The 18,753-nt window shown below is 44.6% G+C and overlaps 1 protein-coding gene across 4 annotated transcripts; it reads right to left on the reverse strand.

Annotated features, from left to right (window-relative positions):
• Positions 1–2,598: 2,598 nt before the first annotated feature.
• Positions 2,599–18,334, reverse strand: LOC139201075 (protein phosphatase 1 regulatory subunit 12A). Of its 4 annotated transcripts, none has more exons than XM_070830293.1 (25): positions 17,974–18,334; positions 14,063–14,193; positions 12,054–12,172; positions 10,898–11,054; positions 10,578–10,722; positions 10,409–10,483; positions 10,208–10,287; positions 8,831–9,012; positions 8,597–8,706; positions 8,322–8,516; positions 8,072–8,154; positions 7,884–7,973; positions 7,614–7,715; positions 7,426–7,527; positions 7,223–7,313; positions 6,996–7,124; positions 6,800–6,902; positions 6,591–6,694; positions 6,389–6,448; positions 6,283–6,305; positions 6,132–6,189; positions 5,916–6,020; positions 5,323–5,373; positions 5,037–5,087; positions 2,599–3,216 (listed from the first exon to the last, which is right to left on the reverse strand). In XM_070830293.1, the coding sequence occupies exons 1-25, from the start codon at positions 18,247–18,249 to the stop codon at positions 3,130–3,132; spliced, it is 2,709 nt and encodes a 902-aa protein (XP_070686394.1). In that variant the 5' UTR covers positions 18,250–18,334; the 3' UTR covers positions 2,599–3,129. The 4 variants fall into 4 exon arrangements, with proteins under 4 accessions (XP_070686394.1, XP_070686393.1, XP_070686397.1 ...); XM_070830292.1 differs by having other exon boundaries at positions 8,831–9,036; XM_070830296.1 differs by lacking the exon at positions 7,884–7,973 and having other exon boundaries at positions 8,831–9,036.
• Positions 18,335–18,753: the final 419 nt, after the last annotated feature.

Consider the following 18,753-nt stretch of genomic DNA (forward strand, 5'->3'; position numbering starts at 1 on the left):
CGCCAATAGACCCTTTTCATGGCAGACATTGTTACTTGGAGATGCATAGGTGGACTAAATAACATTAATGTGGCTGAATTCCATTTAGGTGAGCCAGGTCCAGGCTCTGGTATCGTGCATGCTCACACACTAACACCTCTTATGGGGACACTTGATGGAGAGGATCCATCATTAGTGTCGTTGTTTACATCTGTGCTTCTCCTGCTTTGACAGGTCAAAATGTCTGCTGTGAACAGGGTCTGTTTTACAGACTACAAGCTCAGTTTTCACATCATGAAAATTGCTATAAAACCTGTAAAACATATGTATGATGTTTTCTGATGATCTTACTGAAGTGTGGGTGTAAAGCTGGTGATAACAAAGATTCAAGCTCTTCATAGAAAGCCTGCTTTACTAAGTGGGTTTGTGGAGTTATGAGGACCTAAAACAGGCGGGACAAGTTTAATGACAGACTTGGTTATATTTTGAGGATTATCAGGACATCTCTGCACTGTCCATTTTGGTACCCCTGATTACAGAATATACACCACGTAAACATAACATCTGCTGAGATATTATAACCAAATGTTGACAGAGGTCACCTTTACAAGTCAGAGCATAAAGACCACTTTAAGATCTTTTACCTGAATATTAGATAAAAATGCTAAAGCCACCTTAACTATTCCTAACTAAGACAAAAGTCCATCTAACTGAGAAATGCTTTACTTAAGCAGGACATTGTTTCTTCCTAATGAGTTTAGTGTGTTATTTCCCATCTGTTGTTGTGTTTCTTTTTAAAGTATAACTATAAATCACATTTGTATTCTCTGTCTGATGGTTTTTTTTTATCTTTATCTGTAATCAAAAGTGTAACTGGTGTGGCCAGTTCTTGACCAGGTCTCCCTCAGAGAAGATACTTTAATCTAGTTAAATAAAGGTTTAACATGCAAAAAAATAAAAAAAATTAAGGTGTTACCAATGCTGTGTTCATGGAAGTGCATCATTTCTCATGTACTGTTTTAGCGTTCCTCAAGTACTAGCTGTCAAAAAAGTAAAAAAAAATCATCCTCACTATCAGCATTTCATTAGTTGCACCACTTGGTGGCGCCGAGTAGCTGCTTGTGTAGCATCTGGCATCATGCCGGGGGTCAGAGCCACAAACCCTGGGAAAAGCAGTGCTTTGTCCATATAAGGCTGCAATCCATCCGCTTCCCTCTTCCTCCCCAGCTCCCTTCCTCTGTCTTTCTCAGACCTGAGGGATATTTACAGAGAGAGTGCCTCGGCCAGCCTGCCCTTCCTTATTAGGAGCTCAGCTTGTTGTCAGAGCTCCTACCCTGCAGGACAGTGGTCCATCTCTCTGCTCTCAGATGAGACAAACAGATGGATGACTGGTGTGTTAACTACACTTCAGTGCAAATGGACGGCAGCTCAAAAGACAACAGGTCTCTTACAGCATTACGCAGATGTCTACTGAACACTCATCCAGCAAATGTAATGACGCTCACTTCTATCACGTCAGTCAAGCTGCTCATGATGTACTGTCCACCTGGGAGCAGCTGTAGAGTAATGTAACAGCCCAGACAGACAGTAAATACATCTAGTGCTCATAGTGTGTGAGCGTCGCAGTGTTGCAGCTGCTCTGTTCCTCTTTTTCTCTCCCCAGTGATGTGGAACATCTGGCTACCAGAAAACAGAACAACTGTATGAGGGGATGATACAAGTACTGTGTGGGTGAAGCAGCTAAAAGCAAAACAACCAGGTGACCATCAACAGTTTGATGACTCCATCAATCACAGCATGTTTCCAAGAATCCAAGTAAGATTCAGTGTTGTGGGATGAAGAGTCACGTAATATTTTACTTGAATCTTCAGTGAACAAAGTGGCGTGACTGTAATAATCAGGCAGTCGCTACAAACACACTTTTTTTTATTAGGGTGCAGACATCCATTCAATATATTAGAAAACCAACATGTGAAGAAAGGCTACATGGAATTTTACTTCAAGGGGGGGTATTATTCAAGACTAGTATTTATACACAGATAATATACATAACCATGCTCTCTTGTAAGAGAGGAATTGACAATGTAAAACTATGAAAATAATATCTTTATCAATGGTAATAATTAAAACCATCCATAGCATAATAGGCTTTGACAGAACAGCAATTTCTATAATTGTGCAATGACCTCTGACCTTCAGCTATGGGTAACTTCTCCCTCCACTGGCTGAGTGAGCGAGAAGGTGCTGCTCTGAAGTAAAGTTTGTCTGTCTGAAGGACGGGCAAAGCCTCGCAGATCTTTCTGTTGCTTTGCAGAGAGTAAAGTGCTGTGGTCGACTGACCTGGTTCTGCGGTCATTTTTAAGAGCATGGAGTGCGTCTGTGGTCACAAAAACAAAAATGTACGTGGGGAAGTGCATAGGTGGAGAGGTAGGTGGGTTCAAACACTTGCATGTGGAAACAAAACAACCCAACAGAGCTTCATGGACTTCCCCGTTGTCAGGACGCTGCTGAATGCGAAAGGACACAGCCTGAAATGGGTTTTTTTTAAAGAACTACACCAAAACCTTCACTGCTTGACATCACACAAGATTTGAACTGTGAGTGGGGTAAATTCGTGAATGTGTGACGTGAGTGTGTTCACAAAAAAATAAATACTAAAGTGGGAGCTTTAAGGCCCAAGCTGCCTTGTGCGCTCGTGGAATGTGCATCGAGGAAGTGTGATGCACGCATAGGAATGTGTGTGCATGTTAGTGCTCCCCTGATGCACAGTCGTACTAGATGTTGTGTTGTGTGTTGCACCGTTCTGGCTGTTGTCAAGTCTCATGTTGCTACTGTGGGAGCCTCTGACCACAGCCACGGGCCTTCACGCCGAGCTCTTCCTGTGACGAACGGGCATTAAGGCACACGAAAGCCACTCCAGCTGTTCACAGAGAGGCATCACAATCCAAGTCAAGCTGTGGTGCTCATGTACGTGGGACATTCTGCTGCTTCTCTCGCTCTCTCTCTCTCTCTCTCTCTCTCTCTCTCTCGCTCTCTTTGGCACTGGGAGGAATGTGTGGAAGGAGGGAGGGAGGGACAAATGGATGGATGGGTGGTGGATGGAGGGAGGGGGGGGGGGGGGTTCCCTGCTCTTCATGTCCCTCTCTCCATCTATTTGGAGAGTTTGCTGATGACACGGATCAGTGCTCCATTTTCATCTTTAAGACGCTGGTTGTCTGCTTTCAGGTCAACCAGAACCTGGTGGTAAGAAACGAGTTCACATTAGAATAAATATAATCATTTATATGATTTTATTGCATGTTCTCAAATTACTGGATTATGAGATATTGGATTAACAGTGGATCTATTCAATTTAATGTTGCACTAATAATTAATGTTATTTATAAAATCTACTCTTTATCCTCTGACATATCAAAATATCCGAAAAGGCCTAATAAACAACTCCAGGAAGGTTAAAAACCATTAATGGGTCATATCAAACGCATAGATGTTTTTAACACCTAAGGTTTAATGTACGTTGTGTTAACTACAGTTGAATGAAAGACATCTGGGGCATTTTTAAGTTGGACATTATTCTTTTGCTGCCATACTCTCATAACTTTGGACAATATTGGTCATTATTCTCATTTACCAAAACTGTGTGCTGCATGTTATCTAGGACTTGTGTGATACAAACAGGTCATGTTTCCTCTGTGGGGTACATTGGAGAGTGAAAAGCCTGCAAGGGCGAGATTGAAATAGTCTTGTGGCAAGAACAAGAAGTCACAGCACAGAAATACTTTTAAATCATATTTTAAAGTTAAGAAAGTCAGAGTTAAAAATAAATATTTATTAATCAAAAGAAATATATTTCTGTATCCTAGAGTCAGAGCATGCTAAAAAAAATTCATAGAAACATTTTGGGAAATGTGCCTACTTGCTTTGTTGCTGAGAGTAGATGATTGATGCCACTCTCATGTCTTTGCAGTAAATATACCAGTAGCTAGTTAGCTTAGCTTAGCATAGCATAAAGACTGGAAACGGGGGGAAACAGCTAGCCTGCCTTTGTACGAGCTCATGAATTAACACATCACATCTCATCTGTTTAATCTGTACAAAAACCAAAGTTTAAAACCTTTATAGTTGACATTATATTGGTGATTTTGTACTGGACACTTTCTTGTTGGCATTTAAAACTAAATCTTATTTATTGATATATGCCTGAAAATGCCACAAGTGCATTTTAATACACTGAAAAATTTGGTGTGCTGACTGCTCTTCGATTGACATTTACACAGTATATTATCACAGACAGAGTTACAGTGTAAACAAATACAAGTGATAACAATAATTAAAAATAAATAAATAAATAGTTAAAACTTAATATTTAATAATTAAAATTTTAATAAACAGTAGCACAATGGCTACAGACACAGGCAGGTAGCCACTGATGCAGTGAAAATAAATTATGGCATTGATGAGTGTTGCCTCTGATAATGACTTCTCTTTTCCTGCACCTAGCATCATACAGTATATCTCATCCGCTCCTTATTATTTACAGAAACTCCAGTCGAAGGACTGAAGTTACCTTTGGACAAAACCAGGCTAACTGTTTCCCCTCATTTCCAGTCTTTATGCTAAGCTAAGCTAACTGTCTGTTGGCTGTAGATTTATAATAACTGTAAAGACATGACAGTGGTATCAATCTCCTCATGTAATTCTGTGCAAGACATCAAACAAGGATATTTCCTAGCTAAGAAGAATTATTGTGCCATTTCACATCCAAAGTTACGAGAGTGCAGAGATCAGATGGGTAAAAATGCCTATTTGAGATGGTCGTTAGGAAGGCAAACAGAAACATCCATTAATGTGAAAAACAACCAAATGAATCTATCACATGTAACAGAAAAAACAACCACACCTCCTGAAAACAAGTTGACAGAGAGTCCAATGTCTTGAACAACTCTACATTTTACCGCCACAGCACTGCTGGCCTGCACAAGCTAAAGCCAAGCTAATCAAGCAGAGGCATGCAAAGTGTCTGTGGCCACGATGAGTCGTTCTCAATGTCTCCTCACCTTCAGCTCCTCCTCTAGCTCAGCCATCCGCCGCTCCAACATCCTCCGGTCCTGATGCCAGGGAAATGTGAGGGAGAGTGGGGGGCGGGAGGGCAGAGAGGAGGTGATGTGGAGAAGAAGAAGGGCCACAAAAGTTGAGTGAAAACAGGTGAGACAGTGGTTTGAGTGGGGAGGGAAGAGAAGGGGGGTGAGAGCAGGAGTGGCAGTGGTGAGGCTGTTGAAGCTACAAAAACAACAACAACAACAACAACAGCAGGTAACACCGTCAGCAGCAGGGATGCATTACCTTTCTCTCCAGCTCCAGCAAGGCTGAACAGTCACTGAAGCGCTCCTGTCTCTGTTGGGTACAACAAATCAGTATCATCAATATCGTCAGCACAAGTAGTCATCAAAGATAACCATTAGTTACACAACAATATCTTGCTAAACTTTAGCCACTGGTCATACTAGACAAAGTCCAGCTGGAGAAGAAAAAGTCCTGCATTAATGAGGACAGGGGTGCATTGTGTTGTTAATGAATTCAACTTAAGCTCTTTTAAAAGTAAAACACTTTCAATTTAATGTCACACAATGGTAATTAAACCAAATCTGGAAGGGTTATATTTGCTTTTTTCTCCAAAGACTAAAAAACAGAGACATGGATGTTTCCATCTTCAAAAATAGTATTTTTGACGTGTCAATTCATGACAAGTGATGACAAGCCACCTGAACTGAACACAGAAACAGGAAGTCTGAGAAAAAAAAGATTTAAATATTGGCTGTAATTATAAAACCTTTCGATCACCAGTTTTACCACATTCAAATGTTTCTGATCGTCTTTGCATGGGCCAGGTTATGATATCAGTTTGTGTTTCCCTCAGCGTCTGTCTGCGCCCCCACCTGTGTGGCCTTTTCCAGGTCCAACCTGGTCTGACTGACAATCCTTTGGGTGTCCTGAAGCTGAGACTGGAGTTGACTGTTTTCTCTGGAGACTTCCTCGAACAACTGACACACACACACACACACACACACACACACACACACACACAAGTAAATAACTGGGACAAGTAAGTAAAAACAACTTTTGTGACCTCAATATCAGTTCTGCACACTGACCTTCTTAAAATCCTTGGAGTTTCCTCCCTGGGTACAGTCGTTACAGGATGTGCCCGACCTGAGCAGAGATCAGAGATACTGCTATCATCAGACTGTGCTGACAGCATGAAAAAAGACTTCAAATCAAACAGGTCAAAGGCTCAATTCATACCTGGAACTCAACTGTTGGTATGTCTGCGAACGGAGAAAACAAACATGTTAAGGTTATTGTTTCAGGTTACAGTCCACTGAGACAACACACACACACACACACTCACCTGTGGATCCGCCCCACTGCCTGAGAACTCCTCCTCTCCACTGGGATCATTGTCATCACTCTGCAGATGACAAACATGCTTATCCAACTTCCCTTTACATTTGCTACTGCTGAATATGTCTTTTCCTGTTAGCGCGCTTTTCTATCCATCCTGCATCAGTTTCCCCCCCACCCCAAGATAAAAAGACTTTCGCAGTGCTCACCTCCCCGGTCTTCTGTGCCTTCCTTCGAGCCCGAGCCTGTCTCCTCTCCTTGCGCTCCCTGGCCCATCGCTCCGTCTCGCTCTCCCCGGTGCCGGCCTCAGCGTCTGGAGCAATGCCAGGCGGCAGTCGTTTAAGAGCGAATCAAGTAGTTCAACAAGCACCAATAACAGCTCTGCGTTTTGTTAGAAAAGAGAAGTGGCGATGCGTACCCCTCCTGTCAGATGTCTGAGGTCGTGGGGTACCGGTGGGCTGCGTGAGGCCGAGCAGGTCAGACTTCTGCAGACTGGCAATACGAGACCTCCAGCTCACTTCCTGTGAACACAGTATCCCCGGCTATGTTATGTCACATGACATTATATAAGAGCGGCCGACACAGGCCTATAACTCAAGACACACAGCTCTCACCCCCTCCTCTCCCTTCTTTGATTTTCCCTCCTTCTCTTTCTCCTTCTCTTCCTCCTCCTTCTTTTCTCTCCCTTTGTTGTCGGTTCTCATGGTCTTCTCTGCCTCCTGCAGATCTGTGAGCGTCACACCCTTGATGTGAAAGACAGATAACGTTGTCTTAAGTACCAGATTGACACACAGCGCTTCTGAATATCGGAAATTAGAATGCGAGCGGGTGTTGTTGGTACCTGAGTGGAGCGGCGGGACTGCCGTGCGTGTCTGGAGCGAGCCTTCCTCTGCGCCTCTGCCTCCTCATCCCGCACCGGCGTCAGATATGACCTGCACGAGTCACACGCTTTCAGATTCAATGCAGCACCATCACGCCCCCACAATTTACAAACATCGGGCCTTTCCCATCCAAACACACACACAGACGAAAGTCGTGACTAACTTGCGCCTCTGCTTGGTCTCCTGTTCGCCTGCGGTCATGCTCTGAAAGTTGGAGGTGGTGACGGCAGACTGATCCTTCTTTTCTGCCTGTTCCTGAGGAAGCCTTCAGGAGAAAGATAAGAGCCAACTATCAGATCTTCCAGAAAAGTGAGGAAAATGAGTTGGAAAATGAGTATAAAAATTAAATACCTCTGGGCCAACACACTATTAAGGCGGCTGAGTCCCGCCGAGCTTGTTCCTGTGCTAGCTGAGGTCAGGGTGGGGTCATCCAGTCTCTTTCCATACGATGAGCTAGAGAGACAAAGCCCATTGGAAACACAAAGCCATCTTTCACAGCCACACGCACACAAATAACTATTCATTGCAGGGGGAACGTAATAAGCTGTGACACAGCAAAAACAATCACAAACACACAAACAGCAGAGGAAACAAGTACGAGCAGTGAGCAGCAGGACTGACCTGTGAAGCAAAGAGGGGGTGGAACTAGTGAGATCATTCCCTGATTGACTATGAAGGCGCCGGGTGTAAGAGGAGCTACGACTGAGCCAACTGAGAGGGAGACAGGGTGACAAGGGCACATATGCAGTGACTCAGAAAAACAGATTCTGGTTTCACAAGCGCAGACACATATGAGAGCACAGGCCCACCTGTTGGAGTTGTCAGGGCTGCTGTCTGGAATACTGAAGAGTCTCCGTGTCGGAATGGGCGGTACCCGCGCGAGCCGCGGCTCCTGAGAACAAGGGGTGAGATCGGTTCATCTTTTTTTTCCTGTTTTTTATGTGGCTCAGTAAATAGAAGCTGTAAAAGAGGCTTTTATCTGGCCTGTCATGTTAGATTTATAAAATAGTAGCTCGTTTCATGGGAGCCTGGGATCATGTGAGCGCCTGTGATGCGTACCTTGGTGTCGGCCTCAGAGCTGAGGCGGGGGCTGGAGGCGGAGCGGGTCATGCCGAGGACCGTCTCTGGAGGTCGGCTGGGATCCTGGCTGGAGTCAGACAGTCCAGCCGTGCCCAGAGTCACCGAGCTGCCTGCCTTCCTCAGAGACGTTCTCCAGGAGCCTGGGGCCTCGGTGGCTGGGGGCTTGCCTGGGTCCTGCCACAGAATCAGAAGAAGTCATCCTCTAAATGTCCAGTACTGTTATTGACACTTGATGTACCATCTCCATGTGTTACCTTTTTCACTTGGCTGGCAGCAGTACTCGTTGACATGGAGGTAGGAAGCAGGCTGGTGGTGTTGCGTTTGTTGTTCAAGTTGTTAATGATCTCTCGGTTTTTTGCTTTCTCTGAAACCGTGCAAATGTCAGCAATCAATGAGTCGCTACTAAAATCATAACAAAGCCTTAAAACCCATTTGATAAAAACACAGACATTTTTAAATTCAACTCTCTCAGCAGCAGCTTCTCTTACCGGACTCTGCATCGCTCTCGGATTCGCTCTCCTCCTCCGAGCTGGAGCTGCTGGAGGCCTTCACCTGGGTCGGAGACTGGCTCTGTCCCGTCTGGCCTTCCTCTTCCTCATCCTCGGCCGGGCTGCTCGGCAGGGCAGGGGGCGGGTGCTTCTCGCGCTCGTGGAGGCAGATCTTCTCTTTACTGCTCATACGAGAGATAGAAGTCCTGCAGGGGCGGGGCCAAGGTGGGGTGGAACAACAGGTGGCATGCAGGGAGCTGATCAGTGAGGGCCGTCATTCCACGTGCAGCCAATTAGAGCGAGCATGCGCCGATCGACACGTCAGTGGGTGGAACAGTGGGTCACTCTCTGTGATGCCATGTGTGGCATTATCACGGATCAACATGAAGCCATTACATCACTTCAGCCTACAGCTTTTTTCTTTATCACTTATCTCGCACCTTTTTATTATTCTTCCTCAATATGTGAGACTGCCAACTTTACATCAACCCACAGGGATGAAATGGCTACAGAGCTGCTGCACATAAACAACATGTGTCCCAACCACAAACTGTATACATCTTATATCCTTTGCACTAATTACATAATGTACTATTGCGGCTTTTAGTATGCAAGAAATTAACTTACATTCTGTTTAAAGTTCAGAACCTCTGCCCATATAAAATTTGTTTTTTATTCATTTTACAGAAGTAACTATCATTATATAATCTCTGGGTTTATTAGACCAGTGTGGCCAATGTGTGAGTATTTTGATTTGTCACGATATTACCCAAAAACATATATCAATGTGTTGTTATTTTAACACTTGGGTTTAACAATGGGTTTTCCAAACAATTCACTGCATGATGATAAATGTGAATATTGTGATATAAAATGACTTAAATTAAGAGTGATGGAGGATATCATGCATTTTGCAAACCCAAAAGAGCTAGTTATAAACACTCTTTAAAAAGACACATTAGTTTATTGAAGTTTTTTTAAATAAATGCATTGCTTAATTGCTTTAGTGAGTCAGTTATAACACATATCACGTCTCCTTCTCTGTGTGGGACAAGCGGATTACAGTGTCCATTGAAAACCTCAATGGATTTTAGGCCGTAAAGAATATCTTTTAATTTCTCCGATGTGTGCACCCTACACACGGAAAACAGTTAGTATTCAGTATGAAGCTGGGACACAGAGCGTTGCTGACTGCTACACCTATCCACTGTAATGTCAGTGGATAGAAGTAACATGGAAGGGACTGTTGACATCATACCTGCATGCAAACTACTGGTACTGGGATTACTGGGATTCAGCTGAGGACCAGCATAGCATGTGCCCACATACATACGCACACACAAACACATGCCCACGCGCCGGGACACTGGCACTGACCTGCGCTGGCGAACTGGTACCATGGAGATTTGCGGGATGGTTTCAATAACAGGAGTCTGTTTCTCTTTCTCGCTGCGTAACTGAAGAGGAATATAAACACACATAAACACAGAGAACATTCGCCGCTGTAACGCTATCAATCATATCACGTTTATCTAACTGAGTGAGATAGTCGCGGAGCCTGTGGGAAGGCGGACTCACAGCGTTCTGTTTCTTCTGCAGCTCCTCTAGAGTGTCCACGAGTTTCTCATCTGCAACATCTAGAGGTGTTTGGCCCTACAAGGACATTCACAGAGCATCATCAGTCATGGCACAAATTAAGGCTTCAATCACAAGAGGTCATGCCGAAGACGGGTTGTCTCGTGCTCACCACGTTGTTGACGGCACCCATATCGCACATGTTGTCAGCAAGCAGGGTGCACACCTCCTCCTGCCCCCAGTGAGATGCTGCATGCAAGGGCGTCCACCCGTCGATGTCCCTGCTGTCCACATCCACTCCACACTGTAACAGCACTCTGAACATGCCAACGACGAGGGGAGGAAAGAGTAAGGGGAAACAAACGAGAGGGGGAGACAATGAGAGGAGCGTCCAGGAGGAGAGGACGAGGCTATGAATAAAAGCCGTGATGCCAAAATAAGACGAAAGCTAACAAGCTGTCACTGCTCTCGCGCGTGTGAACTGATGCTCACTTCAGTACTTCGATGTAGCCTTTGGCAGCGGCAACGTGCAGAGCCGTTGCCTTGGTGTTGTGGTGAGGTGCGAGAGTGCCGCTTCCTGCCAGCACCGCCATGGCATCCTGGAGCATGATCCTCTCCTCCTCCTTCCTGGCCTTGTCCACGTCTATACCTGTGACACACACATGAAAGTTAAAGCAGATGACTTCCATTCTTTGGGGACCCCAACATTAACCTAACCTCAATACACACCTTAGAAATAGCCATTTGTCCCATTTGGACCAGGTTTTTGTCCCTTTGAGGACAACTGGTCCAGACAAGGTCAGTGTTTATACCAGAAATGTAGAAGGAATAAGGGTATAAAAACAAGCATGAGCACACTCACTCATACACATTTCAGACCTTTGAAAACTGAAAAACACATTCTGCAAGTAGCAGACAAAAGACAAAATATTCAATATCATATTCATAATTGTCATTTATATCATATTTATCATCCGTGATTTCAGCAGCATGATGGATCTCAACATTATGTGTATTTGACAGTGAGAGAGATACAAGCCTGGAGCCACGGTACACTTCAGTGCTGTGAAGGTCACAGAATACTGGGTGCACAGTGACTCTGCCCTCATTTTCTGTAGCGCTTGATGATTTTATTTTTAAAATCTTTTGATGTGAAAGAGTTCATTTAGACTCATCGTGTCTATGAAATGTCAGCACATAGGGGAAAATCCCTCATGGCACTGTCCTGGAGCCCAGTGTGACGTGTTAGAATAACTTGTTTTGGTAAACAAATGGTGCTAAACGATGTTCAAGTTACAAAAATAAATTGAAAAAACAGCAAATCGTCACATTTGAGAAACGGGAACCAAATGTTTTGGTTCTTATACAACTGATCAGCTAATAGTTTTGGCCTTAATTGATAACCGTGGTCTTGCCAAAATCATAATTTTCACCATAATGAAGCAGCCTTGACTGTGGCCACATTCTCACATTAGTGTTAATTGATGATAACACAGACATGTAATGTATTATACTCATCATGTACTTGAGATCATTATAAAGATCACATGCAACGCCAGATCTCAATGGGACCGACAGGATGCAACACTGCAATGCTTTCAAGCTGGGGTGGAGGTGTTGTGGTCCGCACAGAGAGATTCCTCCTCACCTTGCTTTTTGATTTCAGCTTTGAGAAGCCTCTCCATGGCGTCCTCTGTGGCCACGTCCAGAGGAAGCTCTCCTTCACTGTTTACCGCCCCGACATGAGCACCGTGCTCTAACAGGTATCTACAAGAACAAACAGTCAACGGACAGGGACGCTAAAACCAGATCACAGTATAATATGTACAGTCCCTGACAAAAGTCTTGTCGCTTACCGAACTTGTTGGAACAACAAATAACAACTTGACTTGTAGTTGATCAATTGGAATCTGAAATGGCTTATATGAAAGGCAAAGGCCTCTGGATTATGTGTATTGTACCAAAATAAGGTTTTGTATCATTCATTGAGTTTTATCATTTAATTAGAACAGAAAGGTCAGATTTGGCTTGGACAAAAGTCTTGTCGTGCCTTTAAATGATTCAACCAATCACAGATTAGAGCTTCACCTGTGACAAATACTGTAATTAACACATTCCCAGGTGTGTATAAAAAGAACCCCAGCACACCAGACCTTCATCTGAAGTGCAACCTGACCTCTCACAACATGCCAAAGATTCAACCACAGATCAAAGTGCTGATCATCAAGAACCTGAAGACCAAGTCTGCTGCTGAGGTGGCAGACATCTTCAGTGTATCCAAACGTCAAGTGGAGAGGATAAGAAAACAATTTGAAGAAACTGCTGAAGTTCATGACAAGCCCAGGTCAGACAGACCCCGTAAGACAACTGTTCGAGAGGACCGTTTGTTGCTTCGACAGTCCAGGGCCAGCCCTTTTTCAACTGCAGCAGAGCTGCATGAGAAACGATCACCAGAAACCCCTGTATCTCGAAGAACAGTTTGTCGAATTCTCTCACGCAGTGGTCTCCATGGCCAAATTAGTGCTCAGAAGCCAGCCTTAAACAGAAGGCAACTAAAAAATCGTGTTGCATTTGCAAAGGCCCACAGCTTGGTGAAAGGATGGACAGAGGAAAAGTGGCAGATAGGTAGATTTTTCTGATGAATCATCCATTGAACTGCATCCCAAACGCAGCAAATACTGCAGAAGACCCGTTGGAACCAGCATGGACCCAAGATTCACCCAGAAAACAGTCAAGTTTGGTGGAGGAAAAATCATGGTTTGGGGTCACATCCAGTATGGGGGTGTGCGAGAGATCTGCAGAGTGGATGGCAACATCAACAGCCTGAAATATCAACAAATTCTTGCCGCCCACTACATTCGAAACCACAAGAGAGGGCAAATTCTTCAGCAGGATGGCGCTCCTCCTCATACTTCAGCCTCCACATCAAAATTTCTGGAAGCGAAGAAGGTCAAGGTGCTCCAGGATTGGCCAGCCCAGTCACCAGACATGAACATTATTGAGCATGTCTGGGGTAAGATGAAGGAGGAGGCTTGGAAGATGAAACCAAAGAATCTTGATGAACTCTGGGAGTCCTGCAAGACTGCTTTCTTTGCCATTCCAGATGACTTCATCAATAAATCATTTGAGGCGTATGGATGCAGTCCTCCAAGCTCATGGGGGTCATACACGATATTAATTCTTTTTCCCAAGGGACCATAGCTTTATGCTGTGATGTTATTGTAGCATGTTTGTGTATTCAAAATAAAATATAATTTCTACCGTACATTTTTTTTTGTATGCGACAAGACTTTTGTCCAAGCCAAATCTGACCTTTCTGTTCTAATTAAATGATAAAACTCAATGAATGATACAAAACCTTATTTTGATACAATATACATAATCCAGAGGCCTTTGCCTTTCATATAAGCCATTTCAGATTCCAATTGATCAACTACAAGTCAAGTTATTATTTGTTGTTCCAACAACTTCGGTAAGCGACAAGACTTTTGTCAGGGACTGTATGAGTTTAATGTGTATGACCTGACATCACTGTTGTCTACTACGTGTACCTCTAAACTGACTAAAATTCAATGTTGGCCTCTACTTTCTAAATGCTCTGGACTACTTAAATCATAAAGGCGGTGGTGAGTCCGTGTGGAGACGGTCAGCACTCACTTAGTGATCTGGATGAAGCCGCAGGAAGCTGCAGCGTGCAGAGGAGTCCAGCCCTCGTTGTCCCCTCTGTTGACGTCGCTGCCGCTCTCCACCAGAAACTGCACCATTTCAGCGTTTTCATCGATGCAGGCCTGCCAGAGGACACACAACCGTGCCATGGAAGTGTTTATTGTTTGCCGTCTGGTATAAGAGTCCCCACAGTGCACATTGAGAAATCTAAACCAGATGGCACACGTCAGTCAGAGTCCAGTTTAAGTAAAGCGGAGAAGGTCTGTGACCCACTTCATTTTGGTTTGTTTTAAAAGGCAAAACTGCAGACACTTCCAAAATCTATTAAATTCAACTAAAGCACTGGGGCTTAAACAATGACTACTGTGTCTACTTGCTGTAATGACTTTCTGTTAAGTGGGCTGCTAAAAGCCCTCAAGTACTTTCCAAAACAGTCATTTTGTGGCATGACTGAAACAGCGAACCTATTTAGCTGCTTTTCCTGAGGCGGGGTCTAGCCGAGATCCCAGTGTGATCCGACGCAAGTCCCAAGATGAATCCCATGAGGACCTCATGGTATTATGTTATGATATGTTGCTTTAATTTCAGCTAATATTTAGGAGAAAAAACCCTCAGCGGGTCGGATCTGTACATGCCCCAGTTTTTCATACTGCCAAAGACGCTCTGGTTATTGAGCCTTTAAATTCTTTATTAACACGCGACAGTAAAGTATGATTATTTCAGCCTGCTTTAAAAAGAAACTGTACATTAGCTCTGAAACACATAAATAAATTGAGAGAAACTAACAAAATATTATTGATTGTCTAAAAGGACCGGACAGGCACCGACACCCTAACAACGACTAACGCTTCTTTTCATTATCAATTGATCAACTACTTTTAAAAAACAGCAGAAATTAATGTGAATATTCATATACATTTCAAAAGGCTCATGGTAATTTCTTGTTAGGTTTGCAAAACAGTCCAAAATCCAAAGATATGGGTTAATTGTCTGTTGGTTTACTGACCACACAGGAAGTCTATTCACTTAATTGAGAAAATAAGCCTTTTAGGAGCCAATTGGAGTCCACAGACATGCTCGCAGCTTTGTTCTGCGACACAGTGGAGCTTTGAGCTAAATGCTGAGGCTGGCATGCCAACATGCTCACAGCAGCTATAATGTTCACTATCTTAGCTTAGCACGCTACCATTTACTCATCAGCACTAAAGACTAGAATAGAGCTGGGATGTGGGATTGTCCTTAGCTTTGTAGGTATTTGGTTCAAAACCAAAGCGCTGGACATGCTGGACATTTGAGGGAAGTTAAAGGATCACACCAACGTCAGTGGGATTCATCCTGTAGGGAGCCTGAATGTTTGACCAAAATTTCATGCCAATCCAAAATCAATACCAAAAGTCGTTGAGATATTTCAGTCTGCACCAAAGTGGGGCTCCAGCAGGCCGACAGACCTACATTGCCGTCTCTAGAGCCATGTAGCTAGCATGGCTAAAAATACATGAGGAGATTTAGGAGTGTGCACCCGCCTGGATAGAGTGTTAAAAAATATTAGTGTGCATATCACCTCTGATAGAACAGAAAAAGATGAAACGGCAGTGGTGTGAGGAAAGAGCAGGCACATAACTTACAAGTCATTTTATTAGAGAAAAAAAGAAAGAAAAAAAATCAAGCCAACCTTTATGTATTCTTATTTTTCCTTTGAGGTGCTATTTTGTTATTTAAACTAGACTTACTCATCTAAACTTGACTTATAGATTTAAACTTGACTTAGTTCTCACCATCCTCTCTTTTAATGTTGCTTCTATCTGGGACTTATGCAAATGTCTTGAAATGTGTCCTGTCTGGATATCTTATGTATATTCTCCTTTTTATTGCAGACTTTTGCATGCACATTTTAAGATAAAGACAAATGTCCGCCTTTTGCATGTAAAATGTAGACAATAAAACATTTTCTATTCCATTCTTTACTACCTAAGCAAAGATCATGTTTCTATGTCGGGGTTCATCGCTAACGGCTGATGAGAAGTCATCTGCTGTGAACAAGTCTGCGCTCCCTAACGTGGCAGCGTTTCCATTCATTACCATCACAGTCACTCTGCAGGATGTCACAGCAGCAAGTGTCTGCTGCCGTGTCAATCTGGCCGTCTTAAGCCACCCACTATAAGAGGCTTTGCTTTGGGACTAAATCAACTAATCACAAAGCTGCTACAAGTCTCCGCCCTCCTTCACCATATAGAATAATTAGTCTGGTAATAGGCTGGAAAAAACAAAAACGTGGAGCTTTTAAGAGCCTGAGATGAGGCTCGTAGATCGAAACGGCGCCAGGGCCTTGTGAGTCAAAAGCAGCGTTCAATGGCAGCAGAGGGGGAGCCCGCTGAACAAGTGGGTGCTCAAGGCTGAATGAATGAACAGAGGGCACTTCTTGCGCCATGTGCGTTACGGGGGTGCACACACGGCCTCCCAGCAGACTCTGTCGCTGGGTCATCAAGTGACTCATTGTGGAAGTCGCCTTTGACAACAGCAGCTTGTGCTGTTTGAGGAATGTTTTCCATTTCTTCATCCGAAATCCCTAAAGTCCCCACCACGGGGAATTGGCAAAGGGAAGAAGAGGGAGAAAGAGAAAGAGAGACACACAGAGAGGAGGAGGAGGAGGAGGAGGAGGAGGAGGAGGAGGAGGAGGAGGAGGAGGAGGAGGTTAGAAGAGGGAGAAAGCATGGTGGAGAAGATAGAAAGGCTTTGGATGGAGAGGATGGAAAGTTTGGAGAGTGTGGGCCTATATTTAATTCTGGTTGCCAGGCAACCGATGAGCAACAGGGGAGAAAGGGATGGAGGGCAGGAGAGGGACCACACTGGGCGACGGTCCGGCGTGAGGATCGGCCGAAGGAGGGCATGATCCCCCAACATCCAGGCAGGAACACGCTCGCTCGCTCATCTGAACTGGTCATGGGACGTCAACTTCACCAGACACACACACTTGGCTTAAATTAGGGGGAAAACACTATTCATCTGTAAGCATGACGTCACCGGGAGCACACAGGCCAGCTGAGCTCCAGTTCAGCTCCAGTGGGCAGGAGCAGCACAAGCACAACATAAAAGATATCTTGACTGGCACGCTTGGATGCCAAAGTAAAATCCATGTGACTGTGAGTTCGCCGTATGCGGAGAGACAGCAATGTGTTTATGACACGCGGTATCATAAAAGCAGAGGAAATACTGCATCACCGAGGGCTTGTGTGACAGTGATGCTGTCCAGACTGCTCCTCTGTGTTATGACTGAAGTGGGGAGGAGGGAGGGAGGGACCTTGTGGCTGAGCTGCATTAACACTGGAACACGCTCAGAAGAAGTGCAGCCAATTTGGGACATGCAAGAGCAACAATCCTCAAAGTGTAATTAAAAGCTGAGGGTTGAATCCCAGTCTGACTCTGCAGTAGATGGTGACAGTGAGTTTTCACCAACAGGCCTCCCTTTGCTTTGTTCCTTGAGAAAGACAAATACTAAAACTACAAACCTGTTGATCAGATGATGAAAACCTCCCTGAATTGAGTGACCTGACTCCACCAGGGTCTGTCTGACACCAGCCTGCCAGTCACTGCCTCTTAATGTCTAAATATGTCTCTGCTGGAGGAAAAAACCCTTTAACTCAGTAAAGTCAGTGCGGATGGCCCAGCCTACCAACAGCCTGTTAAACTACACTACACAGGCCATAAACGCTGCTGCTTGGACTCCAGAAAACTATATTTTAAGTGTGATTCAGCTCACTTAAAAGTGTTTGGCTGCAGTGTGAGTTTTTCCCTTAAACTCCGCGGTAAGTTAGAGGTTAAAGTTGAGGCTTATTAGCTCTCATTAACGGATAACCGATGAACCTGGGCTCGGACCAGCAGGTCGGACAGAAGCGATAATCTACCTGGTGCAGCGCTGTCAGTCCGTCTATGTTGGCGTGGTTGATGTCAGCTCCCTGCCGGAGCAGCGATGCCACCTCCTCCCGGTCTCCGGCGGAGCAGGCGGCCATAAACACGGCTCCTTGGGCGAACCGGACTTTCGCCCGCCGCGTCCCGGAACCGCTCGCCGTTTCCCGGGCATCCGCTCCCGTCCGATCCGTCTCCGAGCCCAGCCACCGCTGCAGCTGATCCTGCCGTCGCTGTTTGGCAGCTTCGGACCGGGAATGGTCAGTGGCCGCCATCTTCCCTGGTCTGTCCCGGACAGATTCAGCTCATGGTACGAGGAGAAGCGGAGCGGATGGTTTGGATTGAGCCTCTCCCCCCCCGGGCTGCGCCCCCTGGCGGACAGACCCGGAAACGAAGCCGTGAACTTCAGCGAGAACTTCTGACTGAGTGGCAATCCGACGCTGCCTTCAGGTGCTGCTCGGAGAATCCTAAATCAGTGGGACGGACTGTGTATTTTCTTCGCTACACTGCGTCGACATTTTGTTTTCTTCACAAAGACTAAAGCAAATACAAAAGCGCCACTTTCTCGTAGACTAGGCTATGATTTACAAGACAATCATTAATAACTATTTTTGACTGGATTAACAAAAAAACAATAAACCTACACAAAGTACAGTGCAGAGAAATAATCATAATAAGCGATTAATAATTTTGAATGAAAGCTATTTTTTGAGTACTGCGGTACATTTCATTTTAGTTTATCTTATTCTAGGTGACGCGAGCACCATTCAGTTAACCCA

This window comes from Pempheris klunzingeri, chromosome 5 (genome assembly GCF_042242105.1).
Source record: "Pempheris klunzingeri isolate RE-2024b chromosome 5, fPemKlu1.hap1, whole genome shotgun sequence".
Taxonomy (NCBI): Eukaryota; Metazoa; Chordata; class Actinopteri; order Acropomatiformes; family Pempheridae; genus Pempheris; species Pempheris klunzingeri.